This window comes from Manis javanica, chromosome 2 (genome assembly GCF_040802235.1).
Source record: "Manis javanica isolate MJ-LG chromosome 2, MJ_LKY, whole genome shotgun sequence".
Taxonomy (NCBI): domain Eukaryota; kingdom Metazoa; phylum Chordata; class Mammalia; order Pholidota; family Manidae; genus Manis; species Manis javanica.
The window spans coordinates 107720826-107736583 of NC_133157.1; the positions used below are offsets into that span (position 1 = coordinate 107720826).

The following is a 15758-nucleotide window of genomic DNA, read 5'->3' on the forward strand; positions in this document are numbered from 1 at the left end:
TACAGCATGTAATACATGTAACAAAAAAAAATAGGTGTTAACTGACTGTGTATGTTATCAGAAGGCTTCCAGTTAACAACAGGTTTTTTTTTTGTATCATTAATCTACAATTACATGAGCAACATTATGGTTACAAGACTCCCTCCATCATCAAGTCCCCACCACATAACAGGTTTTTATTAGTTAAATTTTTGGAAAGTCAAAAGTCATAAGTGGAGTTTCGACTATGCAGGGGACAGAGCCCTCTTAACCCTACATGGTTTCAGGGTCAGTTGTACTTTCAGAATGTATTTCATGATCTACTTTACTCTTCATCATTTTACTCCCCAACACTGGCTTATTTATAAATACAGGGATTTGTGTTTGTTAACTTTTTTTTTAACTACAGTCTTGCTTATCCATAACTCAAATTACTGGAAACTTCATATATCCATAATATACATGCAAACTATCAGGAAAAAAGAAAAGAAAAGAGATGGCCTCTGAAGAACATTCCACACCCTGCAAACTTCCCAAGCCTCCAACATCGATGGACTAGGAGTGTTTTTCCTTGGTATGAACACCTAGCCTCCATTTTTATACCATCTCTTGGTTTAGAAGATGTAATTTGGCATATCAAATCCTTAATCAATTTCACTCTAAAGGCCTTAGTACTAAAGTAAAACTAATGTGCCAAGCAGTTATACAAAACAGAATGGCACTAGACATCTTGGCAGCATAGGTATAATTAAAGTTGAGTATGTGTTATAATTAAAAGTTGAGTATTGTGTGTACATTCCAAATTCACAAAATGTCTCTGATTCACTCCAGGACTCCCGAAAGCTAGTCCAAGCTATGTCAGGCCCAGAAGTCCCACGGACTACTACGATATGGAGCTGGTTTTCTAAATCCTTTTGAATCCATGAAACTGCAAATGTTTACGGAAATGGAACCCAGGATGAAAATGCCCATCTCCGGAGGCCTCTTGGCCAACCAGTGATGGAGACCTAACTGCACCCTTCATTGCGCCCCTGCTCAACATGAAACAGCCAGAGTGGTCATTGCCCCTTTTCCCCTGGCAGCAGCTAGGGTGTCCATCTGTAGAGGGGAGAATGAGACAGGGACTGTAGGCTTAGAGTAGGGTGAGGGCCTCCAGAAGAAACAAAACAAGATAATCCACTTTGAGATTTGCTCTGGCCTGCTGGGGGACCCAGCTTGTTCTTCTGACTTTACCCAAGTGCTGTTTTTCTTCCTCCAGCCCTAATCAAGTGATTTGCAACCTGGGCAATTTAACAAGCAAGCCCAAAACAAACAGAAAGGATTCCATCTTGAAAATAGATTGCATTTTAAAACCCAATTTGTTAAAAAGTAACTTTCTTAACATACTCTTTGACAAACAGATAATAACTCAGCCCACCTTGGGAGCAAAGCAGGCAGTCTTGAGTGATATGCTCCCAGACTAGGAAGCTGTTATCCTAGGAGGAAATCAGAGCAGTAAATTTTTTGTAAATAACCAGGAAGACTAATAAGAAAGTAATGTCTCTTCAAAGATAAACATTTTAGGACCATTTAGCAGGTGTACATCCCTAACCCTTTGTCTCTCAACTGCCTATAAAACCCCTAGGCAACACACCACCCCGGGGCTCTCTTGTCCCCTCCTGGCCTGATCCAGGAGCTCTGTCCTCTGGCTTTATCTCTAAATAAAAGCCTTGGCCTTGCTCTCCTAAAAAAATAAATAAATAAAAAGAAATGGCCTCTGAGCACCAAAACACCACTTAGAGAAGGGACCTCAGGCCCTCACTTAAGTGACTGAAGAAAAGAAGGTATTTAAAGAGATCTTTGGCAGGATTGGCCCTGCCAGTCAGCTCTACAGTGAAAGTTAATATGATCTGTCAAGAAGGAGTGGACAAAATGCATCAACACCTGAAAGGCAGTGCCACCCCGAAGCTACATGCAGAGGACGGAGCAAGAGCCTTCCTTTCCCTGACACCACCACCTCAAAGCATACAACAGCCTTTCAAAACGGTAACCGCTCCTCCTCCTGCCCCTAAAAAGTTTAATGAAAGTATGATCAGTTTTTAGAAGGCTGGGAGGGAAGGATATTAGAAGATTTTAATTCAAATTTATTACAAATTGTTAAAGATTTGTTGATTAAAGAAGCACATTTCCAAATATCCAGAAAACCTGAGTACCTAAGAAGCCTCATTTACAGAGAATATCAATTAGGCAAGATCTTTTGGCACCATTAGGTGATATAATATAATTAAAATTGAAAATCTTCCAAAGGGGTCTGATTATTTATCATCGCTACCAAAACCGATCATCTTAATATTTTATTGTATATGAGAGTGTTTTCCTTTGTAGCAATGCAAGACACATGAAAATCTAAATTCAGGTATTTTAGATGATACACTTTTTCTACATAATATTATATAATTCTATTTTTAGATTATAAAAATACTTTAACTTTAAGAAGCATTTGTCAGTTTAACAAAAAGAGTCAACATAAAGTATGTTTCTCCATCCTCTGGTTGATTTTTTTCTTACACTGAGAAAATTTTGATTTACCCACCAACTTACAAGCTAAAATCCTGGAAATTATACCAACATTATCTGTAATCATGACACACCAGTGATTACTCAGTTCATGAGATGAGCTTCCATCTCCAGAAGAGGCCCTGAGTTTAAGAATTAGAAATCTATTTTAGGCATTTTGAGACATAAATTTAGAAGGGGTTACATTTTAACGAACAAAATTAGTATTCACGGTACTTTATTGCATTTAAAAAAAAATTAGGCTAGCAATTATCAGGTATCCAAACAGCTACCCAATGCAATTGGGGGACATTATTAGCTCTGGTCTTTGCCTTCTTCTGGAACATACTACTTAGGTAGAAAAGCAACATTCTAACTTTCTAACCGCCCCCCATCCCCGCCCCCAACTCCCCCATCACCCAGCAACAGAGCAATGACGCAACCTCAGCCCTATAGCACTTTGCTAGGAAAGGTGATTCAATGGACTGTTTCTAAAAAGCTGGAAACATTCACCAATGCTGAGTTTAAGCTAACAATTTTTAAAAAGACAATCCAAATAGAAAATATTTTTTGAATTAAAAATAACCAGTCATCTTTGTGGTCTCTTCTGTTGTGGTCAGCCTTAGTAATCAATACTTTAGGAGGCTTGCTAGAAGGATCCACAGCGTTTTCATTCCCTTGATCGACTATAGAGTCTCTTTCAACTCCAGTCTTCAGCATTTGGCACAAATATGTCAAGACTGACTCTATTTCCTCCTCAAAAACATTCATTTTTAGTATTTTTTGCTTGAAAAGTCCAAAGGAAAAACTATATAGACCTCAAAGGACATCCATAAAACCACTTTCATTCATGTCCCATTTCCCATACCAAATGAGAATGGATAGGATATAACAGGTTAAAGAAATAACAGCCTTAAAACATTCATAAAAAATAAAACTAAATATAAAAATAAAGTTGGTAGTCATTGAGGAAATGTTTGGTATCATTTAGTCCTAAATGATCTTTGTATGACAAAAAGATGACATAAATAATTAAATTAAGAGAAAACTCTTAAGGCAGCCTCTTTTAGAACTATTTGCCATCCTCATTTTCTATGATTTTACATAAAACTGTGAAATGATAAAAGCAAGGCAAACTCACATCAAAGGAAGACATCTATGCATTCTGGAGTTCTATTAAAGCAGTCTAAATAATACATAAATCTAAATGCACTGGAAATAGAAATGTTTTAGTGTCACTGAAAAGATTTTGCACCAGCATGACTATACTGGGAAAATCACTGAACACACTATTTTCAAATTACTACCTACTAGGACTCAATATTCTAGAAATTTGTGTGCTTTCATCTAGATGATGATAATGATGCTGAATTTAGGAAATATCTGTGTCAAGAACTGTAGCTATTAATGAACATGATATTGTTTTGATGCTTATACATTTCTACTTTATTTTTATTGGGCATTGTTAGACTTTAAGGCATTTCATTAAAGTCTTATAAAATATTTGTGTGGGAGTAGAAAAATGAAAGGAAAAGAAAAGAAATAGATTAAGTATGTGAGGAGGATGGATGAGGATTTATTTCAAGTTAGGGAAGGATAATTTTAGTTGAAGTACCACAAAATAATAATACATGAAAATTAGTAACTAATATAATGTGATGGTTAATTTTATGTGTCAATTTGACTGGACTATAGGATGCTCTGATAACTGGTAGAACATTACTTTTGATTGTGCCTGTGAGGGTGTTTCTGGAAGAGATTAGCATTTGTATCAGTAGACTGAATAAAGATGGCCCTCACCCCGGGGGTGGACCTCATCCCATCTGCTGAGGGCCTGCACAGAACACAAAGGCAGAGGAAGGGTGAATCTGCTCTCTGCTCAAGCTGGAACAGCCATCTTTCCTGCCCTGGGACATGGCTACCTTAGTTCTCAGACCTTCAGACTACAGCTCAGTTGCACCAGTACCTTTACTGGTTCTCCAGCTTGCAGATGGCAGATGGTGGGACTTCACGGGACTTCCTCATTCCATGAACCAATTCCTATAATAAGTCTACTCATATATAGATATCTTAGTGATTCTGTTTCTCTAGAAAATCCTAGTAACCATACCAAATGAGACATAAGGAGGGTAAAAAATTGTTTATGAAAGTTGTCTTCAAGAAATTGCCTTTTTAAGCAATCTTATCTTCTGTAGAGGAAAGAACACAGACTCTGGATTTCAACAAAGGTGGGTTTAATTTCCAGCTCTGCTGTTTTAATAAATATGTGACAACTAGGTAACCTTGTACAACCTCTCAGTTTCCTCATCTGTTGACAGATTATCTTGATAATTAAATTTTCAAATGAATACAGAACACATACCACAGTGCTTGGAATACAAAGGACCTTCCTTTTTGACAGTCATAGTATTTATACATAATATGTTGATTTAAATTGACTTTTTTAAAATGTCTCTAGATTAACCTAGTGCTTATGTCCTTCTAAAAGTTATCTTTTAAACTTTTTTCTAGATCTATCAAATGTTTATATAATGTTGTCTTGGACAGTTCCAGCATTATCCAGTTTTATTTGTACTGGAAACCTTCCATAAGAGTTAGCCTGTTACCTGAACCAAATGGCCCACATATTTCCCCAGCAAGCCCAGAAACAAATCGAGATTTTCTAAGATCTTTGGAAAATAAAGATTTTTTATCTGATGACTTCTTTTCATATGGATTCCTGAGGAATAACCCAAGATAAAACATCTGAAAGAACATGTAAACATCCTCGTAAGACATAAAAATCAGACCATCTTGGCTTGTGGATACCCAGAAACTGCTGAGTGAGTCTTTTGGCACTTACTTTGCGTTAGCAGGATTACCAGTTGTCAGATTGGCCAGGGCTAAGGCTGCAGCTTCCCTCACCTCTTCACTGTCACTTTTGAGCAACTGAATTAACTGTGGAATCCCTACAGGAAAAGAAAGGTAAAATGACTCTACCAACATCCAGTGAACTAGAATATGGTAACCTAAAAATGTGCAAAATGGTTTTTTCCACTTGGCTTACCCTGATTATTGAAAAATTCTTTGCTGCCTGAATTCTCACACATTGCTGAAATAGCTTGGGAAGCAGAGATTTTAGTTCCATTGTTCTCAGAACTCAAAAGGGTTACAAGGCATTTTTCAACCCCTTGTTCATGAAAAAGTTTTCTATTTTCAGCTTTCATAAACAAAAAATAAAAAAGAAATCAGAATTTTGATGTAAAAACTGTGTGGGTATACCTACTTCCCCCCCAAAATATGCTAGGCATTCAAACTATTTGCCAGCTTTAGTCACAAAGAGTCTAAACTAAACAAAATATATACCTATTTAACCTTCAGAACACAATGAGAATGCAAAATGAATTACGGATATTGCCTTTTCTTCCTATTCCCTTAAATGATATCAATACTATGGCAAAGAAAATTCTATAATAAGAAAGAGTCAAGTTTCAGATTTAGCCATAAGTTATTTAACATCAATCATGTGTCTGGCATGGTGCTGTGTCACATGTGCTGTCTTCTCATCAAAGGCAAAATCCTGCTTATTTGATGTTTGTTTTAAATACAAAAGCTAACATTTGTAGAATGCCTAGGATGTACAAACTGGGAAACTGAATGAATGCTCAAGAGAAAGGAGAGAAGAGGAGAAAGTAAAACTGAGTAGTGTAATATGATCCCAAGTCTTAAGGAATTTATAATCTTATATCAGAGAAAGAATAATCATCTTTAATTTTATAATACAGGTGACATAATAAAAATTAAAATAATTATTAAATTGCTAAATTACCATAAACATAATCTAAACATACATTGGCATAGTTCTCTTTATTTGAAAAAAGAAAGTTATGATCTAAGTACATACCCTGATATTCACTCCATTATAGAGCACTAAATTAAAACCCAAATATTTTTAATGTTTTTTGTTTCCTAATTTTTTTCTCTTGATTTTGCTTGATTTTTAAATAAATGACAATCTTATTACTAAAGCAAATATTGCCTAAAACTAAATTAGAACATTAAAAGCTAATTTTTTTGTTTTGTGTTCTACAGTTAATTCTAAATAAATCATTTATTAAAAGCATGTGCTAGAGAAAAAAATTAAACGAAACTCAGTTTTAATTCCAGAAGAAGAACTGGAGAATAATCTGCAAAAAAGGAACAGCTTACAAATATTTTTGGCTAATTTATTTACAATTCCTTCCACAAACTTTGTTACAGATTTGATTCTCCATTAATTAGCCTTTATAAAGTCAATTTACATGATTAAAATAGAAGAATGTGTGATATGTGCTCTTAAGATGTTGATGTATAAGAGAAGAATATTGTTATACTAAAAAGGTCTGAAAAAAATGCTGATACTAAATTCAGATTATAACATCTACTTGCACTAATTCATTTACTTATACATATTTTAATTAACTTGGTTTCTTTTCAGAAATTATTGCAACTAGGTTTCCATTTTAAAGTATGTGATTTCTATTTTCTTTCAATAAAGATTTTTAAAAATCATCCCTTTCCACAGAAACAGTTATCACATTCAGATGTCACCATATTTGCAAATATTTTTGGCCTTTGTTCATCTGATACACACTGGCACAAACTAAGTTACTCACACTTCTGTTCATTCATCTTAAACCTATCATAAACCAAGCCCTGTAATCCTATCATTTTAATCCCTTGTTCCTTTCAGTTAAAATTGGAAAACAGGTCATAACTGTTTCATTAAAAAGCCGTGATTAGAGGAGCCAAGATGGCAGCGTGAGTAGAGCAGTGGAAATCTCCTCCCAAAAACACTTAGAGCTATGAAAATATAACAAAGAAAAATCTTCCTAAAATAGAGACCACAGGACACAGGACAACATCCAGACCACATCCACACCTGCAAGAACCCAGTGCCTTGCGAAGGGGGTAAGATACAAGCCCCGGCCCAGCGGGACCCAAGTGCCCCTCCCCCTGGATCACGGCGGGTGGAAAGAAACCCGAGCGGTTTTTTTTTTTGGCGAGTGCTTTTTGGAAGCCTTAAAGGGACAGGGACCCCGTTCCTAGGGAGGCAGGGTGGTGGGACTGGTGAGCGGGTGCCTGGGACCGGCACTGGAGGACGGAGGAAATCGCACGTTTTTCCCCTTTTTTTTTCTCTTTTTGGCGAGCGCTTTTTGGAAGCCTTAAAGGGACAGGGACCCCGGTGCTAGGGAGGCAGGGTGGCGGGACGGGTGACCGGGTGCCTGGGACCGGCGCCTGAGGACAAAGAATATCCCGTGTTTTTCCCTGCGGGACCGGTGGGCAGGTGCCTGAGACTGGCACTTGAGGACGGAGGAAATCACGCATTTTTCCCTTTTTTTTTCCTCTTTTTGGCGAGTGCTTTTTGGAAGCCTTAAAGGGACAGGGACCCCGGTGCTAGGGAGGCAGGGCGGTGGGACTGGTGAGAGGGTGCCTGGGACAGGCACCTGAGGACAAAGAATATCCTGCGTTTTTCCCTGCGGGACTGGTGGGCAGGTGCCTGAGACCGGCACCTGAGGACGGAGGAAATTGTGCGTTTTTCACCTTTTTTTTTCTCTTTTTGGCGAGTGCTTTTTGGAAGCCTTAAAAGGACGGGGACCCTGGTGCTAGGAAGGCAGGGCGGCGGGACTGGTGAGCGGGTGCCTGGGACCGGTGCCTGAGGACAAAGAATATCGCGCATTTTTCCCTGCGGGACCAGTGAGTGGGTGCTTTTTGGAAGCCTTGAAGGGACAGGGACCCTGGTGCTAGGGAGGCAGGGCAGCAGGACCAGTGAGCAGGTGCCTGGGACCGGGGCCTGAGGACAAAAAAAAAAAGCAAGTGTTTTTTCCTTATTTTTTTTTTAATTTTTTTTCTGTTCCCTCTCTCATTGTTGCTGTTGTTGTTTTGGTTTGGAGAGTGCTTTTTGGAAGTCTTAAAGGGGCAGGACAGGTCACTTAGACCAGAGGCAGGGAATCTGGGGATCTCTCGGCACTCTAACCCCCAGGGCAGCAGGGAGCACAGAGGCCCCTTACGGAGATAAATAGCCTCCCAGCCGCTCCCCCTCCAACGGGGCTTCACCATTTTGGAGGAGCAGCCCCAGCCAGGCCACGCGCACAGCAACAGCAGAGATAAACCCCATAGCAACCGGGGAGGAAGCAGAAGCCCTGTCTGCACACAGCTGCCCAGCACAAGCCACTAGAGGTCGCTATTCTCCCAGGTGAGGAAGGCCACAAACCAACAAGAAGGGAAGCTCTTCCAGCGGTCACTTGTACCAGCTCTGCACACTATCTCTATCACAATGAAAAGACAAAACTACAGGCAGACAAAGATCACAGAGACAACACTTGAGAAGGAGACAGACCTACCAGTCCTCCTGAAAAAGAATTCAAAATAAAAATCATGAACATGCTGACAGAGATGCAGAGAAAAATGCAAGAGCAATGCGATGAGATGCAGAGAAAAAGGCAAGAGCAGTGGGATGAAGTCCGGAGGGAGATCACAGATGTCAGGAAGGAGATCACAGAAGTGAAACCATCCATGGAAGGATTTATAAGCAGAATGGATAAGATGCAAGAGGCCATTGAAGGAATAGAAGCCAGAGAACAGGAACGTATAGAAGCTGACATAGAGAGAGATAAAAGGATCTCCAGGAATGAAACAACACTAAGAGAACTATGTGACCAAGCCAAAAGGAATAATATTCGTATTATAGGGATACCAGAAGAAGAAGAAAGAGGAAAAGGGATAGAAAATCTCTTTGAAGAAATAATTGCTGAAAACTTCCCCAAACTGGGGGAGGAAATAATCGAACAGACCATGGAATTACACAGAACCCCCAACAGAAAGGATCCAAGGAGAACAACACCAAGACACATAGTAATTAAAATGGCAAGGATCAAGGACAAGGAAAGAGTTTTAAAGGCAGCTAGAGAGAAAAAGGTCACCTATAAAGGAAAACCCATCAGGCTAACATCAGACTTCTCGACAGAAACCCTACAGGCCAGAAGAGAATGGCATGATATACTTAATGCAATGAAACAGAAGGGCCTTGAACCAAGGATACTGTATCCAGCACGACTATCATTTAAATATGATGGCGGGATTAAACAATTCCCAGACAAGCAAAAGCTGAGGAAATTTGCTTCCCACAAACCACCTCTACAGGGCATCCTACAGGGACTGCTCTAAATGGGAGCACCCCTAAAAAGAGCACAGAACAAAACACACAACATATGAAGAATGGAGGAGGAGGAATAAGAAGGGAGAAAAGAAAAGAATCTCCAGACAGTGTATATAACAGCTCAATAAGCGAGCTAAGTTAGGCAGTAAGATACTAAAGAAGCTAACCTTGAACCTTTGGTAACCACGAATCTAAAGCCTGCAATGGCAATAAGTACATATCTCTCAATAGTCACCCTAAATGTAAATGGACTTAATGCACCAATCAAAAGACACAGAGTAATAGAATGGATAAAAAAGCAAGACCCATCTATATGCTGCTTACAAGAAACTCACCTTAAACCCAAAGATAAGCATAGACTAAAAGTCAAGGGATGGAAAAACATATTTCAGGCAAACAACAGTGAGAAGAAAGCAGGTGTTGCAGTACTAATATCAGACAAAATAGACGTCAAAACAAAGAAAGTAACAAGAGATAAAGAAGGACACTACATAATGATAAAGGGTTCAGTCCAACAAGAGGATATAACCATTCTAAATATATATGCACCCAATACAGGAGCACCAGCATATGTGAAGCAAATACTAACAGAACTAAAGAGGGAAATAGACTGCAATGCATTCATTTTAGGAGACTTCAACACACCACTCACCCCGAAGGATAGATCCACCGGGCAGAAAATAAGTAAGGACACAGAGGCACTGAACAACACAGTAGAGCAGATGGACCTAATAGAAATCTATAGAACTCTACATCCAAAAGCAACAGGATATACATTCTTCTCAAGTGCGCATGGAACATTCTCCAGAATAGACCACATACTAGCTCACAAAAGGAGCCTCAGTAAACTCCAAAATATTGAAATTCTACCAACAAATTTTTCAGACCACAAAGGTATAAAAGTAGAAATAAATTCTACAAAGAAAACAAAAAGGCTCAAAAACACATGGAGGCTTAACAACATGCTACTAAATAATCAATGGATCAATGAACAAATCAAAATAGAGATCAAGGAATATATAGAAACAAATGACAACAACAACACTAAGCCCCAACTTCTCTGGGACGTAGCGAAAGCAGTCTTAAGAGGAAAGTATATAGCAATCCAGGCATACTTGAAGAAGGAAGAACAATCCCAAATGAATAGTCTAACATCACAATTATCAAAACTGGAAAAAGAAGAACAAATGAGGCCTAAAGTCAGCAGAAGGAGGGACATAATAAAGATCAGAGAAGAAATAAACAAAATTGAGAAGAACAAAACAGTAGCAAAAATCAACGAAACCAAGAGCTGGTTCTTTGAGAAAATAAACAAAATAGATAAGCCTCTAGCCCAACTTATTAAGAGAAAAAGAGAATCAACACAATCAACATAATCAGAAATGAGAATGGAAAAATCACGACAGACTCCACAGAAATACAAAGAATTATTAAAGACTACTATGAAAACCTATATGCCAACAAGCTGGAAAACCTAGAAGAAATGGACAACTTCCTAGAAAAATACAACCTCCCAAGACTGACCAAGGAAGAAACACAAAAGTTAAACAAACCAATTACGAGCAAAGAAATTGAAACGGTAATCAAAAAACTACCCAAGAACAAAACCCCGGGGCCGGACGGATTTACCTCGGAATTTTATCAGACACACAGAGAAGACATAATACCCATTCTCCTTAAAGTGTTCCACAAAATAGAAGAAGAGGGAATACTCCCAAACTCATTCCATGAGGCCAACATCACCCTAATACCAAAACCAGGCAAAGACCCCACCAAAAAAGAAAATTACAGACCAATATCCCTGATGAATGTAGGTGCAAAAATACTCAATAAAATATTAGCAAACAGAATTCAACAGTATATCAAAAGGATCATACACCATGACCAAGTGGGGTTCATCCCAGGGATGCAAGGATGGTACAACATTCGAAAATCCATCAACATCATCCACCACATCAACAAAAAGAAAGACAAAAACCACATGATCATCTCCATAGATGCTGAAAAAGCATGCAACAAAATTCAACATCCATTCATGATAAAAACTCTCAGCAAAATGGCAATAGAGGGCAAGTACCTCAACATAATAAAGGCCATATATGATAAACCCACAGCCAGCATTATACTGAACAGCGAGAAGCTGAAAGCATTTCCTCTGAGATCGGGAACCAGACAGGGATGCCCACTCTCCCCACTGTTATTTAACATAGTACTGGAGGTCCTAGCCACGGCAATCAGACAAAACAAAGAAATACAAGGAATCCAGATTGGTAAAGAAGAAGTTAAACTGTCACTATTTGCAGATGATATGATACTGTACATAAAAAACCCTAAAGACTCCACTCCAAAACTACTAGAACTGATATCGGAATACAGCAAAGTTGCAGGATACAAAATTAACACACAGAAATCTGTAGCTTTCCTATACACTAACAATGAATCAATAGAAAGAGAAATCAGGAAAACAATTCCATTCACCATTGCATCAAAAAGAATAAAATACCTAGGAATAAACCTAACCAAAGAAGTGAAAGACCTATACTCTGAAAACTACAAGTCACTCTTAAGAGAAATTAAAGGGGACACTAATAAATGGAAACTCATCCCATGCTCATGGCTAGGAAGAATTAATATCGTCAAAATGGCCATCCTGCCCAAAGCAATATACAGATTTGATGCAATCCCTCTCAAATTACCAGCAACATTCTTCAATGAATTGGAACAAATAATTCAAAAATTCATATGGAAACACCAAAGACCCCGAATAGCCAAAGCAATCCTGAAAAAGAAGAATGAAGTAGGGGGGATCTCACTCCCCAACTTCAAGCTCTACTACAAAGCCATAGTAATCAAGACAATTTGGTACTGGCACAAGAACAGAGCCATAGACCAGTGGAACAGATTAGAGACTCCAGACATTAACCCAAACATATATGGTCAATTAATATTTGATAAAGGAGCCATGGACATACAATGGGGAAATGACAGTCTCTTCAACAGATGGTGCTGGCAAAACTGGACAGCTACATGTAGGAGAATGCAACTCGACCATTGTCTAACCCCATATACAAAGGTAAACTCAAAATGGATCAAAGACCTAAATGTAAGTCATGAAACCATTAAACTCTTGGAAAAAAACATAGGCAAAAACCTCTTAACATAAACATGAGTGACCTCTTCTTGAATATATCTCCCCAGGCACGGAAAACAACAGCAAAAATGAGCAAGTGGGACTACATTAAGCTGAAAAGCTTCTGTACAGCGAAAGACACCATCAATAGAACAAAAAGGAACCCTACAGTATGGGAGAATATATTTGAAAATGACACATCCGATAAAGGCTTGACGTCCAGAATATATAAAGAGCTCACACGCCTCAACAAACAAAAAACAAATAACCCAATTAAAAAATGGGCAGAGGAACTGAACAGACAGTTCTCTAAAAAAGAAATACAGATGGCCAAGAGACACATGAAAAGATGCTCCACATCGCTAATTATCAGAGAAATGCAAATTAAAACTACAATGAGGTATCACCTCACACCAGTAAGGATAGCTGCCATCCAAAAGACAAACAACAACAAATGTTGGCAAGGCTGTGGAGAAAGGGGAACCCTCCTACACTGCTGGTGGGAATGTAAATTAGTTCAACCATTGTGGAAAGCAGTATGGAGGTTCATCAAAATGCTCAAAACAGACCTACCATTTGACCCAGGAATTCCACTCCTAGGAATTTACCCCAAGAACGCAGCAATCAAGTTTGAGAAAGACAGATGCACCCCTATGTTTATCGCAGCACTATTTACAATAGCCAAGAATTGGAAGCAACCTAAATGTCCATCGGTAGATGAATGGATAAAGAAGATGTGGTACATATACACAATGGAATGCTACTCAGCCATAAGAAGTGGAAAAATCCAACCATTTGCAGCAACGTGGATGGAGCTAGAGAGTATTATGCTCAGTGAAATAAGCCAAGCGGAGAAAGAGAAATACCAAATGATTTCACTCATCTGAGGAGTATAGGAACAAAGGAAAAACTGAAGGAACAAAACAGCAGCGGAATTACAGAACCCAAAAATGGACTAACAGGTACCAAAGGGAAAGGAACTGGGGAGGATGGGTGGGCAGGGAGAGAAAAGGGGGGGGGAGAAGAAGGGGGGTATTAAAATTAGCATGCATGGGGGGAGGGAGAAAAGGGAGGGTGGGCTGCACAACACAGAGAGGACAAGTAGTGACTCTACAACATTTTGCTAAGCTGATGGACAGTAGCCGTAATGTGGTTGTTAGGGGGGACCTGATATAGGGGAGAGCATAGTAAACATAGTATTCTTCATGTAAGTATAGGTTAAAAATTAAAAAAAAAAAAGAAAGAAAGAAAGAAAAGGGGGATTACTCCTTGATAGGATAAAACTATTGGTAAATCAAAGATTAATGCATGCTTTAAATATCCTTAATGTTGATCACTTAAAGGGTGTCAGATGATCAGCTATGGAGGTACTCTTTTCTGATAATATTCCTTTCTCTTAATAAAAAAAAAAAAAAAAAAAAGCAGTTACTGTGTGCTGACCTCCAATGAGTTCTGCACAGTGGTATAGAGGGCATGTCAAAGTGTGGGCAAAGGGTCTGTTTGTTTCTATGCAGAAGATCAAGGCCTAGCTTGGATACCCTGAAAATGAACTAAGATACGATATGAGGAGGAGCTTCTGGCCTCAGCACTCTCTGGAGGACTTGTGCCGGGGGATGATCATCAAAAAGCCTCCACAGGGATCCGGACGATGCTGCGGTTGTGGCTGCATCCAGCCCACCGTCTCCTGGACTTGCCATAGGAATGAGGAGGGAGATGTCTAGGCTGGCATGTGCATACAGTGAGACAACGAATTTGACCGGATCTGTACTGTTGGAACTCAACTAGGAGTTGGGAGGGGTGCAAGGTGTAGCACTCCAAAATCTTATGACTATAGACTATCTATGGTTAAAAGAACATATGGGATGTGAACAGATCCCAGAAATGGGCTGCTTTAATTTGTCTGATTTCTCTCAGACTGTTCAAGTACAGTTGGACAATATCCATTATATCATAGACAAATTTTCACAAATGCCTAGGGTGCCTAAATGGTTTTCTTGGCTTCACTGGAGATGGATGGTAATTATAGATTTGCTTTGTTTATGTCACCGTATTCCTATTATGTTAATATGTGTGTGCAAATTAGTTAGTAGTTTAAAACCTATACATACTTAAGGTACTCTACAAGAAGATATGTCAAAGAAATAAGCAATCCTCCCATGTTTCCTTCCATATGCTACATCTGTAGCTTTTCTTCGTTCTTCCTAATTACAACCCTTAAATCGAATTCGTGCCTCATATCGAATTTACCGAGTATCATAATTCCTCCAGGTGGTAAAGATACCTCGAGACAAGTGCTGGGCATAGAAGCCACAGGGCATAAATCTGCAAAGAAGTAAAAAGCTAACCTTTGCAAACAATATGGCTTCTCTCTCACTTACCAACTTTACATTTCCCTGTATGGCCCCGGAAGATGACTGGTTAGCCAGAGACGGGTAAGATTCCTCAAGGGAGGAACAACCTAAGACAGGCACAGTCGCAGGGGGGCCATCAGGTGAGAATTTGGGGATCAACAGAGGTGAGGCTCAGAACCTCACCCCCCCCTGCTTTGAGAGAAATCTTCTGCATCCGTGGATGTCTTGCTGCCCTTGTCTAGCCTGGATTAATACTTAGTTCATAGGCACACACCTGATCATCTGATCATCTACATTTGCCCTCTTACAGCACTAAACTATGTTTTCTACCTTTATCTTGCATCTACCTACCACTTCAGCATTTTATTAAAAATAAAAATAATAATAATAATAGAGGGAGAAATGTGGGATCAACATATAAATCAAGTACAAAAATCAAATGAATATTCATATTTGACCTGATTGTTTATAGGTCATAATGCGTGATCAAAACTGAAAGTTTCTGTGATGAATGCCCTTGTACTGTTCACCATGTAAGAATTTATTCACTATGTAAGAATTCGTTCACCATGTAAGAACTTGTTCA

At 39.0% G+C, this 15758-nt stretch overlaps 1 protein-coding gene across 7 annotated transcripts in view; it reads right to left on the bottom strand.

Annotated features, from left to right (window-relative positions):
• ARMC3 (armadillo repeat containing 3) overlaps window positions 1-15758 on the bottom strand; it is a 97846-nt gene that overhangs the window by 43600 nt on the left and 38488 nt on the right. For 6 of the 7 annotated variants that reach the window (XR_005057946.2, XR_005057947.2, XM_073229100.1 and 3 more), the window contains 2 exons: window positions 5561-5713; window positions 5357-5462 (listed from right to left, as the gene is read on the bottom strand). Coding sequence is in view for 5 of the 7 variants with exons in the window: in XM_073229100.1 (XP_073085201.1) it covers window positions 5357-5462; window positions 5561-5713 (259 nt within the window). In the remaining 2 variants the exon portion in view is untranslated. The remainder of the gene's footprint in view (window positions 1-5356; window positions 5463-5560; window positions 5714-15758) is intronic. The other variant, XM_037006042.2, reaches the window with a different exon arrangement.